We start from the raw sequence: 22,414 nt of genomic DNA, 5'->3' as shown, positions 1-22,414 counted from the left end.
TATGATGCTTGCCGTGTTTGATGTCTCCAAGGCTGTGGAGCACGGGAGAGTGATAGAGCCTGTCATCGAGTATACGAGTGGACAAATCAGGTGTGTTTGTTGGTGTCTGTACGGGGGTGAATGTTAATGTACGATCTCTAAGCCATCCGGTCCCGTTCAAGTGTTCGATCAAGGCTCGATCCGCGAAGGCCGAGGCATTGCTGGACTCGATAGACTCTGAAGCCTCTCATGACTAGAGGGTCCTGAGAGCCTTGTAGCGGCGTGTATATAAACGTCTTTGTACATTATGGTGATAGGTGATTGTGATGCAGTTCCATCCATAACTCGAACGGGCACCCATAGTCCTACCTTCTAGCATATGCGGGATATAGTGCAGGCCGCATTGAATCAGTGCTTGTTTCATTCGTCTCAGTTGACCCCAATTGCCGCCCAATTTGATAGTAATGTAGTTCTTGAGTACCCGCTGGCGGTGACTTTATGGCATGCTCACCTCAAGCGGTCACATCAAGGTTCAGTGTCCTTTAAGATTTATTCACGATACGCTAGTTCTTCTGGCATCTAATATAAGCGCTAGACTACGAGCATGACTTGACAATTCCAGGCTAATGGGGACAAGGTATCAACGTGGTCGACTGGTAGTATCCTCTACCGCGCTTTTACTCCTTTGTGACATTGGAGACATATATTTTTACTGGTATGTTCGATACATAATGCCTGGAATAGCTTGTTGACGTCTGATCATTGGTGGGACCACCATTCCGACTGAATAGAAAATCAGGTGCGCCCATTTGCTCGGTCAGCACGAACACACTTATTGATTGTTTCCTCCAGTGTGAAACTCAATCTAAGAATGTAATATTCAATGACTAAGTCAGAACTAAATCTTGGCTTATATTCCAGTACAACGGTCTTTGATGGTATAGGCTTGAGTCTATGATGTTTTCTGAGACAAGTGCTGAGTAGCTGTACTGTGGGTATGCAAACCCACAAGGGTAACATTGATTAAAGGAAAGGATGACACACAATCACGGCGCAGAGTCGCAAGCTAACCACTGAATGGACGGCGAGGGTTGGGGCACAGAGAAACTTACAAATCTATCATCGTAAGAGCAGAAGGCAGACGAAAGCTAGCCTTTGCACAGTTTGTAGCTTCTTCGAAGTTCAGTAAATAATGGAGTAACATTAAGCGTTGTCAGGGTTCGTGGGATTATGGCAAACCGGGCACTATGAAGGTCGACCCGCAGGGGAGCACTCCGTCTCCCAGTCCACCGGTGTCAAATCCAACACGCGTTCACGGAATGCTGCGAGGGTACAAAATTCCGGCGCACCAGGGAGATGCTTGCCTTCGGCTGCGCAGGCAGGTATGGGGAGATTACGGTTCTGATAACGCATGCGGACATCTGACCAAAGCACAGGCATTGATGGCATCAGAACAAATTATGAGCCACACAGATAAGAGGCGCACAGTGCTCATGTAAAGGGTCGGCGCGTTGTCGCTGGAATGGAGCTAGGACACTTTGCCATATCGAAGGCTGCATTTCCAGCGGGCTCCGCTTATGGAAAAGTTCAAACGTGATTGCAGACGAGAATGCAGGCCATCTGAGTGAATATGTTATGATACTAATTATGGTTAGGAGAGGAAGCTCATACCTATTGTCAAACACCTCTAATGTACTGCAAAGGGCGGCAAGACTCGTATCATGAGTACTGTGAATCAAGATCTTGAGTGGGTCGCGTGAGCCATGTTCTGCCTTGGCTGCAAGCTTGCGGGACAGATCACTGAGTAACGGCCCCATTCCCAACCTTCGGACTTCCTCGGTTTTATCTACCGAACAGAACGATCAGTCATACATTGTACTCGATGCGAATTGCGTGTCTCACATCCTATCAGAAAACACTTATAAGCGACCTCTAGTGCTAAGCAATCATCAGAACACGCATGCGCTGACCTGCGAACCATTCATTTACCACGGCCTTCTCCTGTTACGGACGAACGCAACATATCAAGATGGAATCGAGAAAACCGGGGGAAATACGAACAATCAAGTCCACCACGCCTGGTTCCTGAAATTCTGGTGGGATTGGGATACTATGTGCAACAGCGGCTTTGACCTGCCAGATTGCGATTCAGCAAGACTTCAAGTAGCATGCTCCCTTGCTACATACTGTATCCAGTATCCCAGATGCCCGTGGCTTCCCATCTAGTCTGATGGGATTGCCTCCAACGTATTTCGAGAGCTTTGGATCGAGGGCCGCAAGAACTTGGTTCCATTCCGTTGCGGCAGCTGATGATAGCATTAGCATTCTGGCGCCGTGACTTGCCTAAAAATCTCAAACGCGCCTTGAGCAAAACCTATCTGGAGAATCTCGAGCCGTTTACAAGCCAGGGTATTCCCGAACAGATTCTCGTCCTTCCCATTTCTTGACCAGAATGAGCGTGAATTAGGAGAAGAAGGTCAGCCAGAGTCAGTGACTAACCGTATTCTAAGGTTCGGAACGAAATCGCCTCCGAGTTTCGTGTCTGGATAAAGGCCGTGAATAACTTGCTGAAGCGACTCGATTGTCCTGGGTACATTTGTAGAGCGTAAATATATCTCCTCGTTCGATTCAGCCACGTCGGGTAAAAATCCAAGTCTGCGTTGCATAAGACGCGAGTCCCCGCTATGATACTGATGCAGGACGGACCTGTCGATGTAAAGCCGCCTCAAGGCGTGACCAAAATTGTATGTTGTCTACGAAAATGTCCCACGGTGAGAGGCAGACGAATGCCTTGCATGAGCAAACGTTCTGATTCCATTAAAATGAGTAATGGAAGCCAGGGGCGTGCTTACCTGTCTTCCAACGTCCGTCAGCTCGCCCAATAGACTTCATTGTAAAAATTGCGACATTGAAAATGACATCAGAGGCCCGGCATGCCTGTGCCGGAGAGATAATAGAATTGGGGGAACACTACTCACCATTCACCAGAAGTGGCGGTTCCATCTGCCCGTTCGACAACCCTCACGGTGCGCAGAGATTCCTGCATCCCACCACTGTCATCCTTTGTCATGTTAGGGACGCCTGGGATGATAGGTCCACTACTGGCAACGGCGGCGCGAAAATGGCGCGCAGTGTTGCAGAACATCCAATGCTTCGGAATGGATGCAGGGGGCTCGGCCATACGGATACCAACTGGGGTGCGTTCACCTGCACGTCATAGAATCACGGGCACGCGCCTGGTATCATGAAGAGAATAAACTAGTCAAGACATGAACACACACCATGCCGGACATAGATATGCACCTGCTCGAGCTCAAGCTCCGGTGGTGCGGCAGGATATCCCTCTACATCGAGCGGTACGTGACCAGAGCTATTGCCCACAACGGTGTGATTCGAGCTGCCGCTAGCGAACTCCAGATTCACGCCGGGCATGTCAGTACTGACCCTTGAAAAACCGGGCCTTGGAAAGAGCAGCAGTGTGACCAAAAGACACGCAAATGGACATGCACGTAAGAGAGAAGAGTGCAGCATGTAAGCGCAAGTTCCACCGAATGGCTTGTCGTCCCGGACTCGTGGCTGAGTACCGTTTCACTACTATGCCGCGGCAACGGTGACACACTAGAGGCGACCGCTGCTTTATTTGATAGCAAATACTTTCCGCGAGATTCTGGATGAAGAGCACAATACAGGAGCATCGACAGCAGAGCGCTGCGTCGCAGCTGTCGTTTTCGGCGTCATCATTCTGGTAAGGCTGCGAACTCCGTTATCTTGACGACGGTTGATACAGCCATTTGAGAGCAGAGATTGCTTGTATCAGGTATGCATAACGAGTGTATATACTTTGTGAAGTCCTTCTAAACCATTACGAGGACGAGAATCATAACACAAACTACCTCGTCCGGAGTTTAGACGATAATCAAAAGCACGTAGTGTAAGGAGTCAAAATAGTCAGGTATAAAGATTCCACACAACAGGATCAGACCATAAAGTCGATCTAGAGCAGCACCTGACCAAGACCATGTAAAGCAGGTATAACTTATAACGGGAGGACAGTGTTGAAGACGTAGTCCCACATCTTGCTGGTAACGCCGAACCCAAGTTCAAAGTTTTTATAATGATGCGCCAAATGGTATTTCTTCATCTCACGAACGTACGAGGGCAGCTTCGTGTGATGAAGTCTAAGTGCACAGTCAATGAAGAGACACTTAAGTATTTGAATTATAGGACGTACGCATAATGCATGCAGTCATACAAAACGTCTAGAAGGATTATAAGTCTCGCAGAATACATATACTAGTCAGACGGAACTCACAGAACGCGAAGGCGCCAGCAATAGTCCCATTCGCCATCGCGGTGGGAAAAAGAGCATGCGCCAGTTTAGTCATAGGGAAAGACAACGCGGCAAACATCGCCGGCGGCATTACAAGTCTCAGGCTGCGGAATATGCCTCAGAGGTAGAATGAATCAATATGAGTAAATCGCTCACCGGTCCATAGGCAGATAATGGTGAACACCATGCAGCAAGAAATGCAATGTCAGCCCCGCCGGATGGTCAGGCAACAAGTTGTCGATGTGGAATAGGAAACGATGGAAAATGTATTCGAGGATGGTCCACACCAGGTTACCGAATGCGAAGCAGAGTGTCGTCTTGACAATAGATGATGCAGGAATACCGACAGCCATGAGAAGCTTCAACGGAGCGGAGGGGTTCACGCTGAACAACGGAAGGGCATTATTCCCAACTGTGAACTGGACAAGCGAGCGCGCGAAGAGGTAGCTAGCAATTGGCAGCCAAACGACGGGCACAACATACCACGCCGTGCGCGTGAAGACCTGAGGGAGCGCCAAATTTGTATACCGTTGAGAAATCAATGAGCTGGACTCACTTCTAGGTAAGCAGGGCCAAACAGGCGCGGTGATTCGGGCATATGGCGAGGTTGGTGGACTTGCTGCAAGTAGTAGGACTTGGTCCAATTGGCCTCCCAGACCTGGCGCAAAAGCGGCTTGCGGAGGTCAAGAAACTGGTTCTTCTCATAGTCCGCAGCGAGATCCGTGTCCTCCGGCTCAAAGCTATCTTCCGGAACCCAATCTGACCCCTAGCTTAAGCACCCACCTCAAGCGACAGATTCGGAGACGCACCTTCTCGCACAATCGTCTCGCTCGTGCCCAAACGGCCAATCGCGCATTCTTCCAACATGTCGTATGCCGAATCGGAGTGGTCATGCTCGAGAGGGTCCTTCATGATCTCCCCGACGTCTTTTCCGGCATAGTTGAGGATAAGATCGTCACCTCCGGGGTGGTCCGGCAGGAAGCCTGTAACGTCGTAAACCTTGCCATTACGAGAGACCCAGCAGCTGCTGGGCGAGCTGTGTTCTGCGACGTCTTCTGTGGTGAAGATGCGAATCCGTTTCGACATGTTGGGTGAGAGAGGCGGGTCCGATGGGAGGAGGCAGAGCTGTTTTCGATCCCGTTTTTCTAAGTTACCCGCCTTACGAAATCCGGATCACACCACCGTGACCATGAGTTTCCCAACATGTCTCTCGAACGGTCTCGGGCCCGACCGCCAGCTCTCGAGCTGTTTGGTGCTCCTCCAGCCTGCTCCCTGCAGTCTGGACGACTGGCCAACAATGCACATTACCGTTCTTGAACAGCACCATTATTCCAATCCCAGTCATTGGCCTCAAATGACACTCACAGTATGACTCATTAGCGGGACTTAGTAGGCTAGTAGGATAGGGGAGTCCCTCGGAAACATATCCGTTACCTCTCGCCATGTCATTGAAACATAAATACGTAAGACTAGGTCATCAAATGCCAGATTTTGGAAGAGATACACTATGCATAACGGAAACTTGACTGGCGCTCTCTCTCGACTCGACGTACTGCGCCGTCATCTCTGGTTCGGCATTTATTTAGTATGTCTTCTTCTTCTCATCCACAGAAAGACCACCTGCACGAGTAGTGTAAACCTCCATTTAAATAGTCAATTATCAAACAACCTACCAGGACCCATGTTCACTAGAAGAATCAAACCACCAACGATCGCTGCAGGGGAAAACATGAGAATGCAATGAATTGGGACACATAGTGAGCATGGCACAAACATAATGTCTGGAAGAAATCGTATCTTGGCGACACAAACGGTCAGACGCCAGCAAATCAACAAGATTAACAGTACATACTTCAGGAAATCTCTTTGTGGGTGTGCGGAGTGTACACTCCACCAGGCATTGATGAACGCGTTGAAGATGGACAACATGATTACAAGGAACGCGGCCGACCACTTTGCCTTAAAGCCGACAGCAACCATACCACAAGCTCCAAGACCAACAAGGGAGACGATCGCACGCCCAATGCTCCATTGTCCTCTCAGCATGAAACCGAGGAATAGGAAAATGAGCAAGACACGACCGGCCAGTAAGAAACTATAATCAAGGCGCTCCATAAGATACTCCAACCACCTGCTAGCTCAAGACTCACTATTTCTTCCGGTCGTTCTCACTGAGCGTCGGAAGCCCAGCAAAGATCTTCTTTCGGGTGTACATCGAATCCGTGAGAACCATGAGCAGCCCGCCAATGACGCTGAGGTTGCGGAGGAAGAAGTTCAGGTCGAAGATGAGTCCGTAGCCAAATGCTTGCATCACAACTACGCCCAAAAGGCCACCAACAGCGTACTCAGAGTTCTTCTTAAAGATGACAGCACCCGATCCGAATATCATGGTCTAAAAATGAGCGAGGGTGCGTTCACATTCATGATATGTCAGGGAGATGAGGGCTGCTGAATGCACTTACAAGAACATTGATGGCAAGAAACAGGTGGGAGAAGCCCCACCAGAAATGGCGGTGTCTACACCAGCAATCTTGTGGTCAGTTGTGCTTGCCAGCACAACATTAAAACGACACGCACTTTTGCAAGTACCACAGCTGGTCGCCCCATTGGCTGACGATTCGCAACGAGTCCTCGAGGAATGTGACGACAATGAGAAACCTGCCTATCGCAGGCAAGTGCGGTTTGAGGGGCTGGGAGTAAATGTCGACGTTTTCCTCGACCGTCCGCGCAAATGCACGGAGCTTCTCGAGTGGGTCGTCCGGATTCGCCGCCCTGTAGCCTGACGAGGACCGGGTGTTTCCAAATCCATGGGGGTCGGGAGCATAGCCTCCAGAGGCTGCTGCAGGACGTGCAAGGGAGATGCGAGCGGACATGGCGAGAGTGACAAGGAGAGTGGGTCAAGGAGCGGAGAACGAGCAACTGGACGCCGACGACGTGTCGATTGCGTGAGAATATAGCCTCATATAGGAGCTCGGGCACAGATCATTTTGTGATCTCATCAACACTGCAAGTCTGATAGCAGTTTCAAATGTACAGCAGCGTTCTTGATCACTCTAAATTCTGGCAGCCACATCGCGAGTTGGACAGAAGCAATCTTGCCGAATGAAACACGTACAGACTGTACAAATCGCATACACACGTCCAGGATGTTGTCGTGATCAAGGTCTTATGCACTAACACCGCTAGCAGCGGCCCGTTGTTTATCCCGACCACCGACTTGGATGGTCTCGAGGCTCTGCATATAGGCAACTTGCCAGTATCTTGACCGAGGTTTTCATGAACATGATGAAGGCAGTCTTCTGAGCCTACATAAAGACGGGTATAGAGTCCATCGCTAGCCAGTATTAGCCCTTGCTCGCACCACTCGATCCACTCGGAGTCTAGCTGGGAAGGTGTGAGTCCGGTGGGTTTCGGGGCAAAGCCCCTGATAGTCAGTAAGTGCAGTGTTTGGGTCTTTATGTATACAATCTGCTCACGGTCAGCTTTCTATGACCTCGCCACCTCGAAGCGGTCACTTTCACTTACGCAATTGCAAGTACTATGTGCGAGAAGCTCTCCGATCGGCGCATGCATCTTCGGTGATGTGTGTCGTCGGACCGTAATATACAAAACTCGAACAATGTAAAGCCAAAGGACACTGACACGTCCTGGTCGCCGTTCTGCATTTCTATCTACACATCCAATTGCTTCTTTCCCCGCATCGTACTCAACTAGCATCAAATATATCGCGATATTTTATGATACAACTGGATGTATCTATCAATGAGGTAACCTCTGCAGATGAGACATACTTTGATTTATTTTTATATTTACGGAACATAGTAGTTGGGTCGATGCACAGACCACTTTCCTCAGGGCAGGGGATTCAGGACTTTCTAACTTGGATTTCGAGCTCAAAGCACCATATCTGAAGTCTGGAGGATGGCGCGTCTCGAGACACTGTATGAATGAGTAGTGACAAGGTCCGCTGAACGTGTGGTACTCCCGCTGGCATCACGGTGTTCCCCACGTCTGCATCTGCCTACATTTAATTACACGAAGACGGTAGGTATGTACGGATGAGGAACGAATTATGTAGGGTCTTCCCTCCCCGTTCTGACCACAGTCTTCTGCTTGTCCATTAGTACTATGTATCTCATCTGCCAGGCCTCATAGGCTCTCGTGCCGATCGTTGTCTTCTGATCCTGTCCTACTAAGTTTACGGCTTGGAACGCATCCATTCGACTGCTGAGTTTTTGTCGACCTCGCCCTCGGCGTCGGCCACGTTTAAACTAGCTTCCCAAGAACACAGAGTTAACTTCTGAGTGTGCAGGCGGCTTGGAACGCGTCTATTCCCAAATAGCAGACCGCAATCGGATTTTCTCGTGAGAGGATGCTTCCAATGTTGTGCAATCTGCTCTGTCGATGTAAAGGGGTCGACGCAGCCGTCAGACATGGATAAGGATATTCACGAACCCGCAAAACTCCGACTCGAGAACAAAATGATGATATTACGAACATGATCAGTAAAAAGAGTTTGCCGTGTTGTTGAAGATGAATGAAGGTTGATGTCGCCTGATTGTCATGGACTATAATATATCAAGAGGCCAACGTTTGCTGAAGCCTGGCAGACCCTTATTTTGGCGCAAGCTCCACATCGCATTCATCTTGCGTCGGTACTGCAGATGCACCAGTTACGCCGTTTAACAGGGTCTGCGGATACGCCCCCGCTGAAGGACCACGAGCATGCGACTCGCCCATTTTTTATGTATTCTCTCTGCGCGGTCTCCTTGCCTCGTACAGGAACTTATCCGTGTTCTTCAACTGGCGGCATCAAATGGCGCTGAACATCAAAAAGGTTCCCGTAGATGATCAGTCAAGGAAAGAGCCGTTTGACGATTCAGTACCACTCGTCTTCACCCACCAGAACATTAGCCTGTACAATATCATCGTAGGAGAAGATGGTCGACTTTGGATGACTGATTGGGCCAGAGCAAGATACTGACCGCATTAATTTTGATTTGTGACAACACTGATACAAGAATACGACTTCGAGCTTTGAAACTGCCTGATTTCTTTCATTTATGGGTCATACTTCAGGCACTTCCTGGCTCTGTATTATATAGAGACGAGGAGTGAGCTGATCGAGACAGCATAATGGACACTTTTATGAAAAGAGTCACTTCGATGCATTGGTGGTGAGATCACTTACAGGTCGATGATTGCATCTCGGAGACAGTTACGCAACCGCCTTGAAATAACAACCGGACCCAACCTTTTCACAGCAGATTTGGTATGTCTAAACGCCTGTTCGCAGCATACGAACACCAACCAAAAGACGGCTAGTAATGCTGAGGGAAGCGAGTAAGTGGCTGCGATAGATATACAAAGAGGTTGGTGGTATGAGGTAGAGAGCCGTGAAGAGGAGGGATCCCGAGGCCGCGCTAGATTCATCGCCACTGGTTGAAGTAGACGCCCGTGGACGCGCCGGCTTGGTTGTACCAACGACGCGTCCAAGCTTGTGTTTGCTCTCCCCACCTCGCTTCATTACACCGCGCCCTCCCCATGCCTCCAAAGCGTGTCGCGGACCCGGACTCTGATGCCAGCTACTGCAGCCTTGAAGATGAACACGACGACAGCTACCGACCAAGCTCGTCCAAGAGCACAAAGAAATCCAGGACGGCGAAACGCGCACCCAGAGCGCGGAAACGCGTCAAAGGCGATCACGCAGTCGAGTCTGGCACGGAGAGCGATACCCATGGAGACGCACCCCGCCATTCCAACGCGCTACACACCATCGCAGAGCCCGAACCACTGCGCGAGGCGTTGTTAGCATGGTATGCGGACGTGCACGAAGTGCGCGGGATGCCATGGCGGAAGCCATACAACCCTGCTCTCGACGAGGAGCAACGCGCACAGAGAGCATACGAGGTGCGTCGCGCTGTCGTGCTGTCCGTGACGCTACCTTATTGACGCAGACCGCCTGCGCCTAAGGTTTGGATATCGGAAATAATGCTGCAGCAAACCCAGGTCGCGACCGTCATCCCTTACTATACTCGATGGATGGAGAAGTGTGTCTCATTTCTGCATCTGTCTGGGAAAGCGGGCTGACTCCCGCTTTCCCATGCCCAGATTCCCGACAATCCGCGACCTCGTGCGCATCTGTGCCTCGCTTCCATCTCGCTACTCTGCTCACACTCGTCTAGGCAGCGTCTGACATCGAAACCGTCAACGGGCTGTGGAAGGGCCTCGGCTACTACTCGCGCGCTGCTCGTCTGCTCGCTGGGGCGCAGAAAGCCGTTGCCGAGCTAGGTGGACGATTGCCAAACAATGCGCACGACATGGAGCGCGCGGTACCGGGGATTGGACGCTATAGCGCTGGTGCCATCTGCTCCATCGCATATAACGAATGCGTGCCTGTGGTGCGTTCATCTCTCTCTATCCCTTGTTATTAACCTCCCTAATGCGTTGCATCATATGATACCTATTCATCCGTGTGCAACTCCGATGGGCTTCTAGCTGGACGGGAACGTGCACCGGCTCCTGAGCCGTGTTCTCGCATTGTACGCGCCCCCTAAGGCGAAGCCAACTTTGGACGTCCTCTGGAAAGCTGCGGCGGAGATGGTCAGGAGGAGCACACGCGCGGGGGACGTCAACCAGGCCATGATCGAACTTGGTGCAACGGTATGCAAGGTTCGTGAGCCGTTGTGTGGCTCCTGCCCGCTGCGACCATGGTGCCAGGCATTCGCACATCATGCTGGCGGTGGGGGCGGTACGAGTAACGAAGGGGAGAGAAAAGAAAAGGTGCGTCACGGCACTCGAGCATGGCGTGTACTTGCGCCAGGCACCGGAAATAGACACAGGGGCGGACTCGTAATGATATTTTTACCATCACGCAGGATGTGCTGTGCCCTGCGTTGGATAAGACAGGCGTAAAGACGGACGTGGCTGGCCTAGACGTAGACATGGAAGACCTGTGCACGCTTTGCGAGCCGCTACCGAGCGGGAGCCTTGTGACCTGCTTCCCAATGAAAGCAGTGAAGAAAAAGGCGAGAGAAGAGGTCGATGTCGTCAATGTTATTGAGTGGCGCTGCACGTGGAATGGTGCGGGTGCTGAAGGTACAGACAGCGGCGATGGCAGGTACTTTCTGCTCGTGCGGCGTCCGGAGCGTGGTGGGTGGTTTTGCTGTGTTGCCGGTGTCCTGCATGTTGACCTATCGGCGTAGGACTGCTCGCGGGGTTGCACGAGTTCCCCACGGCGGCGAACGTCGATTCTGCGCTGACGCCTGCCGCACAGCGCGCGCTCGCGCATAGCATCACGACCGGGCTGCTCGCTGCACCTGTCGAGCCCTGTCGCGCCGGAACCTCGGGGAATCTTGCGAGCGGCGAAGGTACTGTCGACGATAGTCTGCGGATAGTACAGATTGTGGATGCGGGGGACGTTGTACACGTCTTCTCACACATACGCAAAACGTACCGCGTGCAGTGGGTCGCGTTGACGGGGGGCAAGCGGCCCCCGCATTTAGCCGCCTCATCCACCCCCGGCGGTCGCAGCGGCACTGAGGTCGGAGGCCGGCGCCAGGCAGGGGGCAAGAGCAGGAGCGCGCGCGAGAGGAGACTCACGGGAGAACGTAGCTCAGAGGCGCGCGAAGACGAACCGTTGCGCATCCAAGCGACGTGGACGCCCATGGCGGAGGTCGCCGATGCAAAGTGCGTACTGCAACTGTGGGAGCCGCATCAGTTGTGCTGAAAAATCGATTTGCTGCAGCATCGGCACGGGGGTGCTGAAGGTGTGGAGGCAGGTGTGTACGCTGTGGGACACGGGTAGTAGGAAGTAAGTAAAGGCTGCAGCCGCGAATCGTTCTATTTCTGCGCGTTTCGAGGCCCGCGGATGCGTACGAATGCGTACGCGGGGTATGGGGTCGAGAGCCGCCTCACCAAGGTTGCAGTGGGCGCAATGTATCCTTATATGTAGGGGATAGGCGACACGCGTGCTGGGGCGCGCCTTTGTGCGGATAGAGGGATAATTACGTCTGTGAATATCGATGGTAAGTGTGTGTGATGCGTGCATAGTATGATGGAGCGTGCAGTGCAGAAGGCTCAGAACTAGGGCTACACAAGTTTCTCGACTTGACACTTATTTAAAGAGATAATTTTCCACCCTGCAATGGAGACAACCTTCCCTAAGAGCATGGCACTCGTAATTCGAATGTCATTTGCAGGGTTGTTCCACGGTCGACAATACATCTCCTAGTTGACCCTCTGCAGCAAGATCCAAATGCTTTCCGATAGAGTCCATTGCAACTCTGCATAGTCGGCTCGCAAAGCGATAATAAATGTTTCCAGCTGCAGCAGACGGCGAAACATACAATGCGTATACATAACATTCATCTCTTCCTGAACGTATTTTTGCTCCCACTCCGCATGCCCTTTCGTCGTTGGGTCCGTCCTCGTCGCTCACTCTCGTTCATCTCTCGCTCGTGTTCCTGAGCACCTCTCGACATGCCAGCTCCGAACGTCTCCATACCTTTTCTCCTCCCCTTCTCGGGACGTTTGCTGTTGTGCCCGCTCTTGCCTCCGCTGGGATCCTCCCCAATCATCTCATCATCCCCGTCGCGTGTGCCGGTCGCCGACGGTGTGAATGTAACCTCCATACCCCCATCAGACGTGAATCGCACATCAGAACCAGATCCTTTGTTCTTAACTTTACGAGGACCTCCAAGACCGCCATTCGTTAATGCCGAGCGTCGTTGTCCGAAGGTAGCGTTTGGATCTATGGTGTGCGTTCCAGAACCAGACGCAGCGGCTTGAGCTTGTAGCGGCACAAGATGTACGTTGGGGGTGCGTTGTTGTGGCCGAGAATGGGTGCGCGCGCGCGCACTATCTCTTGCTATCATACGTGTTCGAATGTCGTCTTGCCAGAGTGCTGCAAACGCGTGTATCAGTGATAATTGTTTCTATAAAGCGGAACGAAACTTTACCGCCAGCTTCATCGCTATCTTCGCTGCCGCTCTTGTCTTCCTCACTCCCCTCGCTGTCGCTCAAACCGTCAGACGAAGACTTGTCACTGTCGTCCTCTTCTTCCTCCACAGCAGTCCGCCTACGTCCATCGCTCGCTGCATCTTGTCGATTTTGTCGCCGAGCCACAGTGGATGGGTTGAGTAAGGCAAATTCTCTGGTGTTTTCGTCCACCTCAAACTCGGGATTTTCGAACAGCTCTTTGAAGCGAGGGTCGCTCAGCAAGTTTGGCTTTTCCTTCTTACCCTTGTCATCCTCCTCGTCTACATCCATTGCCTCTTCAGCCTCCCCATCGGTTTCTTCGTCCTCGTGCACCTTCTTTGCCTTGCGTCTCTCTTCGCGTTTCTGAGCGCGCTCTTCTTCCTTGCGAATTTTTTCAGCGAGCGCCTTGTTTACCTTAACACCCACGTCTTTGCGCGTGCGGATCCGGCTCTCTGCAAGCTTCTCCATCTTGTCGCGCACAACACGCTCGCGATGCTCTGCATATACGTACGGGTTTGCTATCACACGCGCAGTGTCATACAGCTGGAGGGATACAAAGTATCCATGCATGTATGGCTTCAGTGCTGGTGTGCCGACAAGTTGGTCTAACCCAAGGCTGGAAGACGCAAGTGTTAGCGGAATCCTGTCAGCTAAATAGGGTCGCCTTGCAAGACACGTACCTTGCGAGCTCGCTGCGTTCAATAAATTTGTAGTCCTGGTAAGCTGTGCGCGCTGTCTGATCCTCCATCTCCTCGGTAAGATTCTCGAGGAAACTGCACCAGCGTGGTGCGGGACCGAGTTGTGGAATGAAATAAGTGGTCATTTGGATACCCTCGTTTGCTAACATGAGTAGACCACTATCCGGAACGTGATGCACGTCGTTAATATCTTGGGCGGGCGTGATAGACGCAAAATTTGCCTCAGGCTGGAGTGTATAGTCAGCCGTGGGGCATGAACGAACGAAATATGACAAAGTCCACACTTACAGAAGTGCGGTCCCAAATCTTGATGACCTTCTTGTCAGCACTGAGTACCAAGCCGTCACCGGCCATTCGGCCTCCTCCTTCGATCCAGATAACATTTTGGACGGGCAAGCCATAACCTTGGTCTTTGATTGCCATCGGACGCGTTGATCGTATGTCATAAAGTAAAGTGTGACCGCTTGACGCCCCGATCGCATACGAGAGACCATCTGTTCGTGAAGATATTGCGGTCACGGATAGCGATCGTTCGGTGCCATCACTAATGCCTGGAAGCATGGGCACGGAAGCAGCACCAATTGGCATCAATCGGTCTTTGGGCAACCGCAGGATGCCTACCCGTGCGCGCGAACGCGGGTCCCAGAACTCGACCGTGCCATTCCCCTCGATGCCAAATCCGAATAATTGGTGCGCCGGATTGATATCAATCACATTTACGCCAGAAATGTCCTCTCCACCGTCACCTTGGAGGTGCAATGGATTCAAGAAACGTCCTTGATCGAGGTTTAGTCGATAAACTTCTGGTCCGGATCCTGCAACAAGGGCGTCACAGGAGGGGAAATGGTATGCCAAGGCGCGTCCAAACCGAGGTATTCGAGTGCGGTAATGGAATCCTCCCTGCGTATGAAGCTCGACCGAGCGGTCGTTTTGAAGGTGGATAGACTTTGTCCAGTCATCCGAGAGCATCTGGGCGACACAGAGTGTATGAGAACTCATTAGATATTCAAAGATATAGGGGAGTAACACGGGCGGAGGAGGAATACACACGTAAATGACTTATAGTGGAGAGATGCCGACTCATGGAGGTGTGATGTGACCTGTGCTGCAGGTAACTCACCCTTCATGTCGAGATGCAGCCATGACTATCCCGCAGCTCATACACGACGCAGGCACTAGGCACCCGTGTCACTCCTCGCCCGAGAGATCTGAATAGACCGACTCACAATGAAATCTACATTCTCTGCGTCTGTGTGCCGCTCAAACTTCAGCGACAGCTGATCGAGGTCCCACAGCTTGATTTGGGGTTTGTACGTCCCCGTCGCGACAATATGGTGTCCATCTCGGCTGCTTTTAATCTTGTTGCTTGCCTCCGGGAACTCGAAGTGTTGAATGAGCTCGATGGTACCTTCAACCTGTTCACGAACAGCGGCGCGTTTTCCTTTCCCTTTTGCAGCCCGTTTACGCGTGAGCCAGTCCGGGAGGGAAGATGAAGAACCGGACGCAGGGCCATTAACAGTGTAGACTTTAACAGAGGTCGGATCGGGTAGAGCAACCATTGTAACGCGAGATGGACGTCAAGAAGGGTTACTATTGTCCAAGAATCCCAAATTAGCCGTCCGGCAGTTAGGATTCGCTGAAAGCAGTGAATTTAAAGGAATCCGGGCTTGCGAGCATAGATCCGAGATTGACTTTAAGCTGCACAAAATTTGTCGAAATCTCTCGGACTCCCTGCTATAGAGATCATGTGATCTAATCTCGGATATAGCCTTTTAGCAGCAGCAGTAGCACTGTAGTAGCAGTCTGACTGGGTTGCTCTAGGACAGCTGTCGCTCTGAGATCAAGCACGTTGGGATTCATAAGTTTTCTACATAGTTCGAAGCGACGTACAAGTGCAACTGGCCAACTTTTGACTAGGAATTGTGGCCAGAGCCCATCACCAATTTAGCGCTTTCACCCGTCTACTGTGTCCACCGCTCAGAGTCGCTGCGTGCATCGCCGCCTATTGGACCTCGTTCTGGACGTCTGGCTCTTTGTTATTCTAGCTTAAACCAACACTGTTGAGAACACTTTAGGTTTCCTACCAGTGGGCTTTCTGTACAGGGTATGAACCGCCTGAACTTTGAGATCGACGATGCGGAACTACTAAGGACCTACAGTGTCTCTTCCCTGTCTCCAAAGTAGTTTCCTTACACGTGGAAAATCTGAGGACGCTAATTACGCATTTTCAGGAAATGGGAGGAAGTGGACTATGATAAGGACGACCCTCTGATAGGCGTCCTGAGTTCGAACATCGGGGAGGGCGAACCTGATCCATTGGGCTTAGATGCTGTGATCGAGTGCGTCAAGCAGACTTTGCACGGACGCGAGTGTAATTTAACTTCCGTCTTAGTGTTAAGAGTATGGATGCTGGCACCAGTTGGTATGTTTATTTCTGCGTGGACGTGTTATTCACAAGTGTACTCTATAGGAGCGGCCGTGCTCATTTCGTCCAAATCATTCAACCCGAAGACTTTCCTATCCACTGTGCACCCAAATGCAACATACCAGGACCTCGCCTCAGGCATATCGAGCCTCCGAGCGTCCATCGAATCACGTTCAGAGGCTGTCCGCGTCCTCGTGGAAGAAAATTTCAACAGATTTGTTGCTGTCAAAGCATCAACCGATGGTATAGGTACTGTGCATATCAGATATGTAATCCCTAACATGTTTGGTCACAGCTCTCTACGCGGAGATGCAGGAAGGTCTCCTTGCCGAACAAGCCGAATTTGCCTCGAAACCTCTCAAGAACCACTTGAAATGTATGCACCTAGTGTTTCCATTCTAAGCATCTGGGGACTAAGCGTGTGTGAAAAGTGGCTGCGCAAAAGGCCGATCAGGTCTTTCTTCCTGTCCTGGAGAATGCTTTGAAAGCACAAAAGCTGCGTACTACCCTCGGGGTATTTGAACGGTCCAAATTCTTCTTCAGCCTTCCAGGCTCATTAATCGAGTCAATCGAGGCGGTATGTCAACGCAGCCCCAGATGATCATGACTACCTTGCGCTAAGAGTGTACATTCAGGGCCGTTATGAAGCAGCTATGCGAGACTACAAGAAGGGAAAGTTCCTACTCGAGTCTCGACCTGGTCAACTTCTGCCAGTTGGATCTAACAAAGACGAGCAGACGTTGATAGTCGCGGAAATACAGCAGAAGCGTATTCTTAATAAAGTGTGGAGCACAGTGGAACGGGTGATGGGTGAAATGCGTAATCAACTCCTTGCAAAGTTGCAGGAACCCACACGAAGCGTGGACGAGCAGGAAAAAACAATTGAGTAGGTCAGATGGTGCCTTGCATTCATTCCGTTCTGATAGAACGCGCAGAATATTATTGGAACTCAACCCGTCAGATGACCCTGTTTGGACTTACTTCGATGCACAGCACAAATATATCCTTCAGCATATGCAGGAAACGTATACGGCCGCCGTCAGTGCGATTCAGTGTGAGTTTTTGTTGCTGTGCACACAAATGCTATTTGAATTTACAGCTGCTGTTTAGCTATTCGCGACAAAGCGCAGCCTGTGATCGATGGTCCAGAAACGTTGCCTTCTATTCTATGCGTACAGCTCCAGACGTGCATAACCGCGCTGGATCTAAAGCAGGGGGACACAATTTTTGGTGAGTATTCCAATCGATGTCGCGGAGAATACCCTTGACAAGCGGGGTTCTTTGCGTGTAGCGCAAACGGGAGGAAGCGAAGTCTGGCAGGCTATCCTGACGATGGTGAAGAACGTTTCAGAAGTCATGTTGTCATCGCTGCCGAACTTCTGGAGAATTGCGAAGGAGTTTTTAGACGGGAAACTGAAGAAGGTCGGTCGCTCAATTGTAATTTGATGTTCTCCGGCCCGCTCAGAATCCGCACAGAGCCCAACAGGGAGCGCCTCACGGCGGAGCCCATCCCAATGCCGGACCATGGCACTTGATATCGTAAAACTTTACATCTCTCTCCTGTCAGAATTTTTCGTCTTCTCGGATAGCCTCGTCCCATCTCCTCCGGGAAGCGTTGATACTACTCCTCCCCTTTTCCCGAAAGATTCGAATGCTTTTGCCACGGGGCATCACATGATGAAGATACTGGGCGAGATCCAAGACTCCGTGAATGATCTGAACGCGATGGAAATTTCCAATGAGGCTACATCTAATCTAAGGGGCCTGCTGGAGAGCGCGAGGCGGAAGTTTGAGGACGTTCTCATCCAGGCCTGGGTGAGAGGTGAGTGGTGGCCGATGGAAGAATATTTTCGTGTTGGTTGTGGCTGATTGGTTCACCGCAGACGCCAATATTTTCTACTACCTGGAGGACTGGATAGGGTCGACTGTTGACCCGTTCACGACGGTGTATCTTGCGAAACTGCGGGCATTCCAGAAGGAAATGAGCACATGCGCGTTTAAGATTGCCGGCGGGGCGGATCTCTCCACGTCGTCTCTCTCCGTGTCGCGCTCAGGCAAGCGGAAAGGCGTCGCTCCCGAGCTCACCAGCAGAATCACAAAGGCGTTCCTCGATTCCCTTTTCGCCGTTCTTGATGGACTCGTGCATCTCGCCTCCGATGATTCACCCACGGTTACTAACCCCCAACCCACGGTATCGGACGCGGGAAGTGCGAGAACGAACCCCTTAGAGCTTGTGAACGTTCAAGAGACGGTATGGAATTTGGTATTATGCTGCTGTCGGCATGCGAGTGAAATGTGCCCTCTTTAGGACACCAGGCTGCTTCTCGTGGTTTCAAACATTGACCACCTCAAACGCGCGCTGATTCCCAGTATGATCGGTGAACTGGGGAGTGCGCTCGGTATCTCCATCGAAGAGGATAAACGTGTGAGGGCGCCGCGCGCTATTCCCCCTTTCTCGCGCGGGCATTTGTGTCTGAATCATGACCGCGCCCGGGCAGACGCTGATGACTATTGTGCAAGAGCTGGACAACACCCTGTTTGAGAGCTACGTCAAACCTAAAGCGACAGCTCTTACGGCGATGGTGCGGAGGGGAGTTCTGGACCCTGAGATGGACTGGTATGAGACGCCGCAGCCGAGAGGTGTGTCCCACTCTATCACGCTTCAATGCCGTGTCTGAACGAGAATTCAAACGCAGAGATCCGCCCATACGTATACGAGCTGCTCATGTTCCTCGTGGGCGTCCACGCGCAAGTGAGCGCCGTGGCCGCTCCGCTGCTGGAGCGCACGCTGAACGCGCTGGTCGAAGATGTCGCCGAAGAGTCCCTGCGCTGTTTCCGACAAGTGAAGCGCTTCGGCATGGGCGGCATGCTTCGGGTACGTACACACGTCTCGCCGTTGCGTGTCCTGCCATACAAGCTCTATCGCTTCCTCTCACGGGTGACTAACGCCTCTCTCAGGCCACGCTAGAGATTGAGTTCCTGCATCAGACTCTCGTGCGCTACGTCACGCCGTCCGCCGACCAGACCATGTCGGATCTGTACACCAAGATCTCGCAGGCGTACGCACGCCGCCCTGGTGACGAGAACCTGCAGGCCCATCTGGACGGCGTCAAGAAGACGCTCGCGGACACTCGTCGGGCGACGGCCATCGAGTTTCTGTGCTTCAAGCAGACGAAGGATAAGACCAAGGAGAAGGGGGCTTCCGGGGCCAAGAAGGAGAAATCGAGGGAGAAGGAGCGGGAGAAGGGAAGCTGATTTGTGTATAGGCGTCGCAGGCCAGTGTTCGCCGGGTGATTCGCTTTAACGCACCACGGCCTGCTTCTGGCACACGCCGCTTCCTTGGACCTAGTGGCCCTGCCATGACATGTATACGGAACTCGACGCTCGGGGACAATGCCAATGGGAACGGCGAAGTAGTTGTAGTCAACGACAGTCCGGATGTAATCATGAGAATAGGTCCACAATGATGGTGATAATACCCAAAACTTCACAGGCATTGAACAAAGAGATGAGCGGTGATGTCTGGGAAGCACAAGAGGGGCCGGAGAGGAGAGGAGTGTCACACGCACCGATTTCGACAGCAATCAGAGCGATGACGATTTGCTCCAGGCGTTCCGCGTGCCGGCTAGACACCGTCTCCTTGAGGAGCTGCAGCATGTCTTGCAGGACCTGCGGGTGTGACGTGTGGGTTCGCGGTTTGTCAGAAAACTGCAAGAGGGGGGGGGGAAACGGCGTACCTCGACACGTGTGTTGAGGAGGTCTATTCGCTGCGGGATCTCGAGGTAATCTCGTGCAGCGTCATACAGCGGCTGCAAATCGGGGTACGTCTGCGAAATGACACGAGACACGGGGTGGGGCCATGCGTTGATCAGAACGCATGTGTCAGGCTGTCGTTGCGACTCACCCAGAATACCTCCTGTTCATTCACGCGGGATGATCGGGCACCGCGGTGAGCAAAACACGACAGAGTCACAGGGTCCGGTGGGACGCACCGGCGAATCAAGCACCGATCCGACGGAATTTATGTTTGTCCTCAACAGGAACAGCTCGCCGATCTTCCGCATGATGTCTGGAACAATGCAGGGTCGCGGAGGACGTTACGACACGGCACCCCCGACGGCCGGCGCTGCACGCACCCTTGTGAGGCATTCCGATTTTGCCTGTCTCGCTGATGATTTCTGGAATGTCCTTCGTCTCTTCTATCGTTGACGAGATGAGTTCTTCAAACTGTCCACGAGCCCCCGCACAATGTCCGCCGCAATGAATTAGTACGCCCTTCTGGCAAGTACCTTGCAGGGGCGCACCAATGAGATCTTGACCGATTGAGACAGCGCGTGTGATAAGGACAGCTTGGTCCTGGACGAAGCGTCGGCTGCCATCCATTCTCGAGTGGAGTCGCAAACCCACTCACATATAGCTCGAGCCCACCCGGAGCGTGATGACATCGTTGTATATCCTAGAAAACCGCCTGAGACACCATTTCTCAACAGAGTCGATGACTAGCCGATTACCGGCTGTAGTTCGCATAGTAGTAATTCAGGTCTTCCATCTCCACGTCGTGCGGTGCTGGCGCGGGTACCGGTCAGCCGCATCTGTGCGCGCGCACAGCGGAAAGCACCCCGGAAAAAAAAGACCGAGCGGGCGTACCTAGCTTGTCGACTTCGAACCGCTTGCTACGCGAGGCAATGTGAGCACAGGCTGCCAAAGCCCGGAGGCCGCACGTACATGGACGACAGGAACCGCCTCTCCTGGGCTTCCGTCATTCCCCACAGAACGACGGTGCCGTACTTGAACATGAATATCTCCGCTTCCTTTGGGGTCTCGCGCGCGAGGGAGCGTTTTTTGCGTGTCGTGAGCGCGGCCTCGCCGTCGCCGTCGCCGTCGCAGGCGCCGAGTGCGAGCTCCGGGACGCCGAGGAGGTCGCCGGTCTGGCTCTGCTGCGTGCTGAAGCGGACGTGGCGCTGCGCGCCCGGCGCGTCCTCCGCGGGGGGGTCGTACGCGTACGGCGTGTGGATCGCCTCGTCGATGATGCGGGGGTTCGTGTGGTACGACGAGCGGCGGGCGTTGAAGAACTTCATGAGCTCTGGGAAGCGGTACGAGCTGGAGAACGGTCAGCATCGGGGGCGGAGGGGGAGGAGAGGAGAGGAGGACCCGACCCTGCAGTGGCGTAGGCGGTGACGCGGGGCAGCAGCTTGGCCTTGCGCTTCGTCAGGCGCAGCGCATCGCGGCGCGCAGTCCCGGCGGGTATGCGGTCGATCTGGTTGTACACCTGCGCGGGAGGGGCTCCTCGTCAGCCAGGTGCTCGTCCAGGCGGCGGGAGGGCGCACGCACCTCGGCTGCCTCGGGTTCGTCGTCTTCGTCTTCGTCCTCGTCGTCACCCTCGTCGTCGCCTTCGTCGTCTTCGAGCTGCTCCTCGGTCTCCTCTACTATCCTGTCCTTTGGCGGTGCGCTCGTCTCGGCAGGCGTCTTGGGCAGCACAGGCTCGACCTGGTCGGGGAGGACCTTCAGCTTGCCCGCGACCTTCGTCGAGCGATTCGCCCCACGGGCCTTGTGCTCTCCGGCGGGGAGCGACGGGGCCTTTGTGTTTGGCTGGCTCGAAGACATCGCAGTGCGGATGGACAGAGCAGACTCTGGGCGCATCGACGAGCCCGTCGCTGTCGCCGCGGAGCGGATGACGCGCAGACGCCAACCTATATTTGGAGCTATCGCGTCAAATTCCAGTAAGCAAAAATTACACGCGTTAATTAACGTTTATTCCCCGCCGGGGACACGTTTGTTGGCCGAGTCGGTGCGCCCGGCGGCGACGGCGAGCGTGTTGCGTGTCGCCCGCTCCTTGCTCCCGCCCACTTCCTCGCCGCCCTCCTCGTCCAGCCCTCCCCCGCCCCCGACGCACGCACCCACGACACTTGCATGACCAGCCCAGCGCACGACGCCGACTACCTCCCCGGCTCCCCTGACGACCCCGACTTTCTCTAGTACGTCCCCCCCCCCCCCCCCCCCCCC

General features: G+C 52.9%; 8 protein-coding genes across 8 annotated transcripts; 2 read left to right on the top strand and 6 right to left on the bottom strand.

Annotated features, from left to right (window-relative positions):
- Window positions 1–1,224: 1,224 nt before the first annotated feature.
- On the bottom strand, window positions 1,225–3,411 carry FIBRA_01123 (uncharacterized protein; the record flags this gene model as incomplete). Its single annotated transcript, XM_012323002.1, has 13 exons — window positions 1,225–1,400; window positions 1,466–1,599; window positions 1,651–1,825; window positions 1,882–1,917; window positions 1,950–1,980; window positions 2,041–2,112; window positions 2,167–2,285; window positions 2,354–2,421; window positions 2,479–2,634; window positions 2,686–2,732; window positions 2,832–2,865; window positions 2,958–3,186; window positions 3,261–3,411. The coding sequence occupies 13 exons, from the start codon at window positions 3,409–3,411 to the stop codon at window positions 1,225–1,227; spliced, it is 1,428 nt and encodes a 475-aa protein (XP_012178392.1).
- Window positions 3,412–4,015: 604 nt separating this feature from the next.
- FIBRA_01122 (uncharacterized protein) lies at window positions 4,016–4,400 on the bottom strand (the record flags this gene model as incomplete). Its single annotated transcript, XM_012323001.1, has 3 exons — window positions 4,016–4,157; window positions 4,211–4,238; window positions 4,292–4,400. 3 exons carry the CDS (start codon window positions 4,398–4,400, stop codon window positions 4,016–4,018), a joined length of 279 nt encoding a protein of 92 aa, XP_012178391.1.
- Window positions 4,401–4,461: 61 nt separating this feature from the next.
- FIBRA_01121 (uncharacterized protein) lies at window positions 4,462–5,395 on the bottom strand (the record flags this gene model as incomplete). Its single annotated transcript, XM_012323000.1, has 3 exons — window positions 4,462–4,812; window positions 4,866–5,068; window positions 5,119–5,395. The coding sequence occupies 3 exons, from the start codon at window positions 5,393–5,395 to the stop codon at window positions 4,462–4,464; spliced, it is 831 nt and encodes a 276-aa protein (XP_012178390.1).
- A 496-nt stretch (window positions 5,396–5,891) lies between these two features.
- Window positions 5,892–7,182, bottom strand: FIBRA_01120 (uncharacterized protein; the record flags this gene model as incomplete). Its single annotated transcript, XM_012322999.1, has 7 exons — window positions 5,892–5,929; window positions 5,983–6,024; window positions 6,084–6,106; window positions 6,162–6,404; window positions 6,460–6,701; window positions 6,772–6,826; window positions 6,887–7,182. 7 exons carry the CDS (start codon window positions 7,180–7,182, stop codon window positions 5,892–5,894), a joined length of 939 nt encoding a protein of 312 aa, XP_012178389.1.
- A 2,671-nt stretch (window positions 7,183–9,853) lies between these two features.
- On the top strand, window positions 9,854–12,126 carry FIBRA_01119 (uncharacterized protein; the record flags this gene model as incomplete). The annotated part of the gene is made up of 9 exons (XM_012322998.1): window positions 9,854–10,219; window positions 10,283–10,359; window positions 10,421–10,442; window positions 10,495–10,710; window positions 10,808–10,972; window positions 11,030–11,092; window positions 11,188–11,461; window positions 11,515–11,998; window positions 12,057–12,126. The coding sequence occupies 9 exons, from the start codon at window positions 9,854–9,856 to the stop codon at window positions 12,124–12,126; spliced, it is 1,737 nt and encodes a 578-aa protein (XP_012178388.1).
- Window positions 12,127–12,675: 549 nt separating this feature from the next.
- On the bottom strand, window positions 12,676–15,545 carry FIBRA_01118 (uncharacterized protein; the record flags this gene model as incomplete). Its single annotated transcript, XM_012322997.1, has 5 exons — window positions 12,676–13,214; window positions 13,270–13,904; window positions 13,969–14,213; window positions 14,275–14,955; window positions 15,213–15,545. The coding sequence occupies 5 exons, from the start codon at window positions 15,543–15,545 to the stop codon at window positions 12,676–12,678; spliced, it is 2,433 nt and encodes an 810-aa protein (XP_012178387.1).
- Window positions 15,546–16,092: 547 nt separating this feature from the next.
- On the top strand, window positions 16,093–19,666 carry FIBRA_01117 (uncharacterized protein; the record flags this gene model as incomplete). Its single annotated transcript, XM_012322996.1, has 16 exons — window positions 16,093–16,166; window positions 16,218–16,325; window positions 16,379–16,404; window positions 16,457–16,654; window positions 16,707–16,787; window positions 16,843–16,988; window positions 17,047–17,297; window positions 17,347–17,465; window positions 17,522–17,641; window positions 17,703–17,833; window positions 17,888–18,233; window positions 18,295–18,662; window positions 18,720–18,836; window positions 18,910–19,051; window positions 19,108–19,286; window positions 19,370–19,666. 16 exons carry the CDS (start codon window positions 16,093–16,095, stop codon window positions 19,664–19,666), a joined length of 2,703 nt encoding a protein of 900 aa, XP_012178386.1.
- A 189-nt stretch (window positions 19,667–19,855) lies between these two features.
- Window positions 19,856–22,015, bottom strand: FIBRA_01116 (uncharacterized protein; the record flags this gene model as incomplete). The annotated part of the gene is made up of 12 exons (XM_012322995.1): window positions 19,856–20,080; window positions 20,149–20,238; window positions 20,316–20,327; window positions 20,404–20,480; window positions 20,548–20,638; window positions 20,716–20,767; window positions 20,823–20,867; window positions 20,923–20,977; window positions 21,059–21,084; window positions 21,137–21,511; window positions 21,568–21,680; window positions 21,743–22,015. 12 exons carry the CDS (start codon window positions 22,013–22,015, stop codon window positions 19,856–19,858), a joined length of 1,434 nt encoding a protein of 477 aa, XP_012178385.1.
- Between the last annotated feature and the right edge of the window lie 399 nt (window positions 22,016–22,414).

The sequence above is a fragment of the Fibroporia radiculosa genome (assembly GCF_000313525.1).
Source record: "Fibroporia radiculosa TFFH 294 genomic supercontigs, scaffold498, whole genome shotgun sequence".
In the NCBI taxonomy this organism is placed as follows: domain Eukaryota; kingdom Fungi; phylum Basidiomycota; class Agaricomycetes; order Polyporales; family Fibroporiaceae; genus Fibroporia; species Fibroporia radiculosa.
This window is presented reverse-complemented; position numbering and strand designations above follow the sequence as displayed.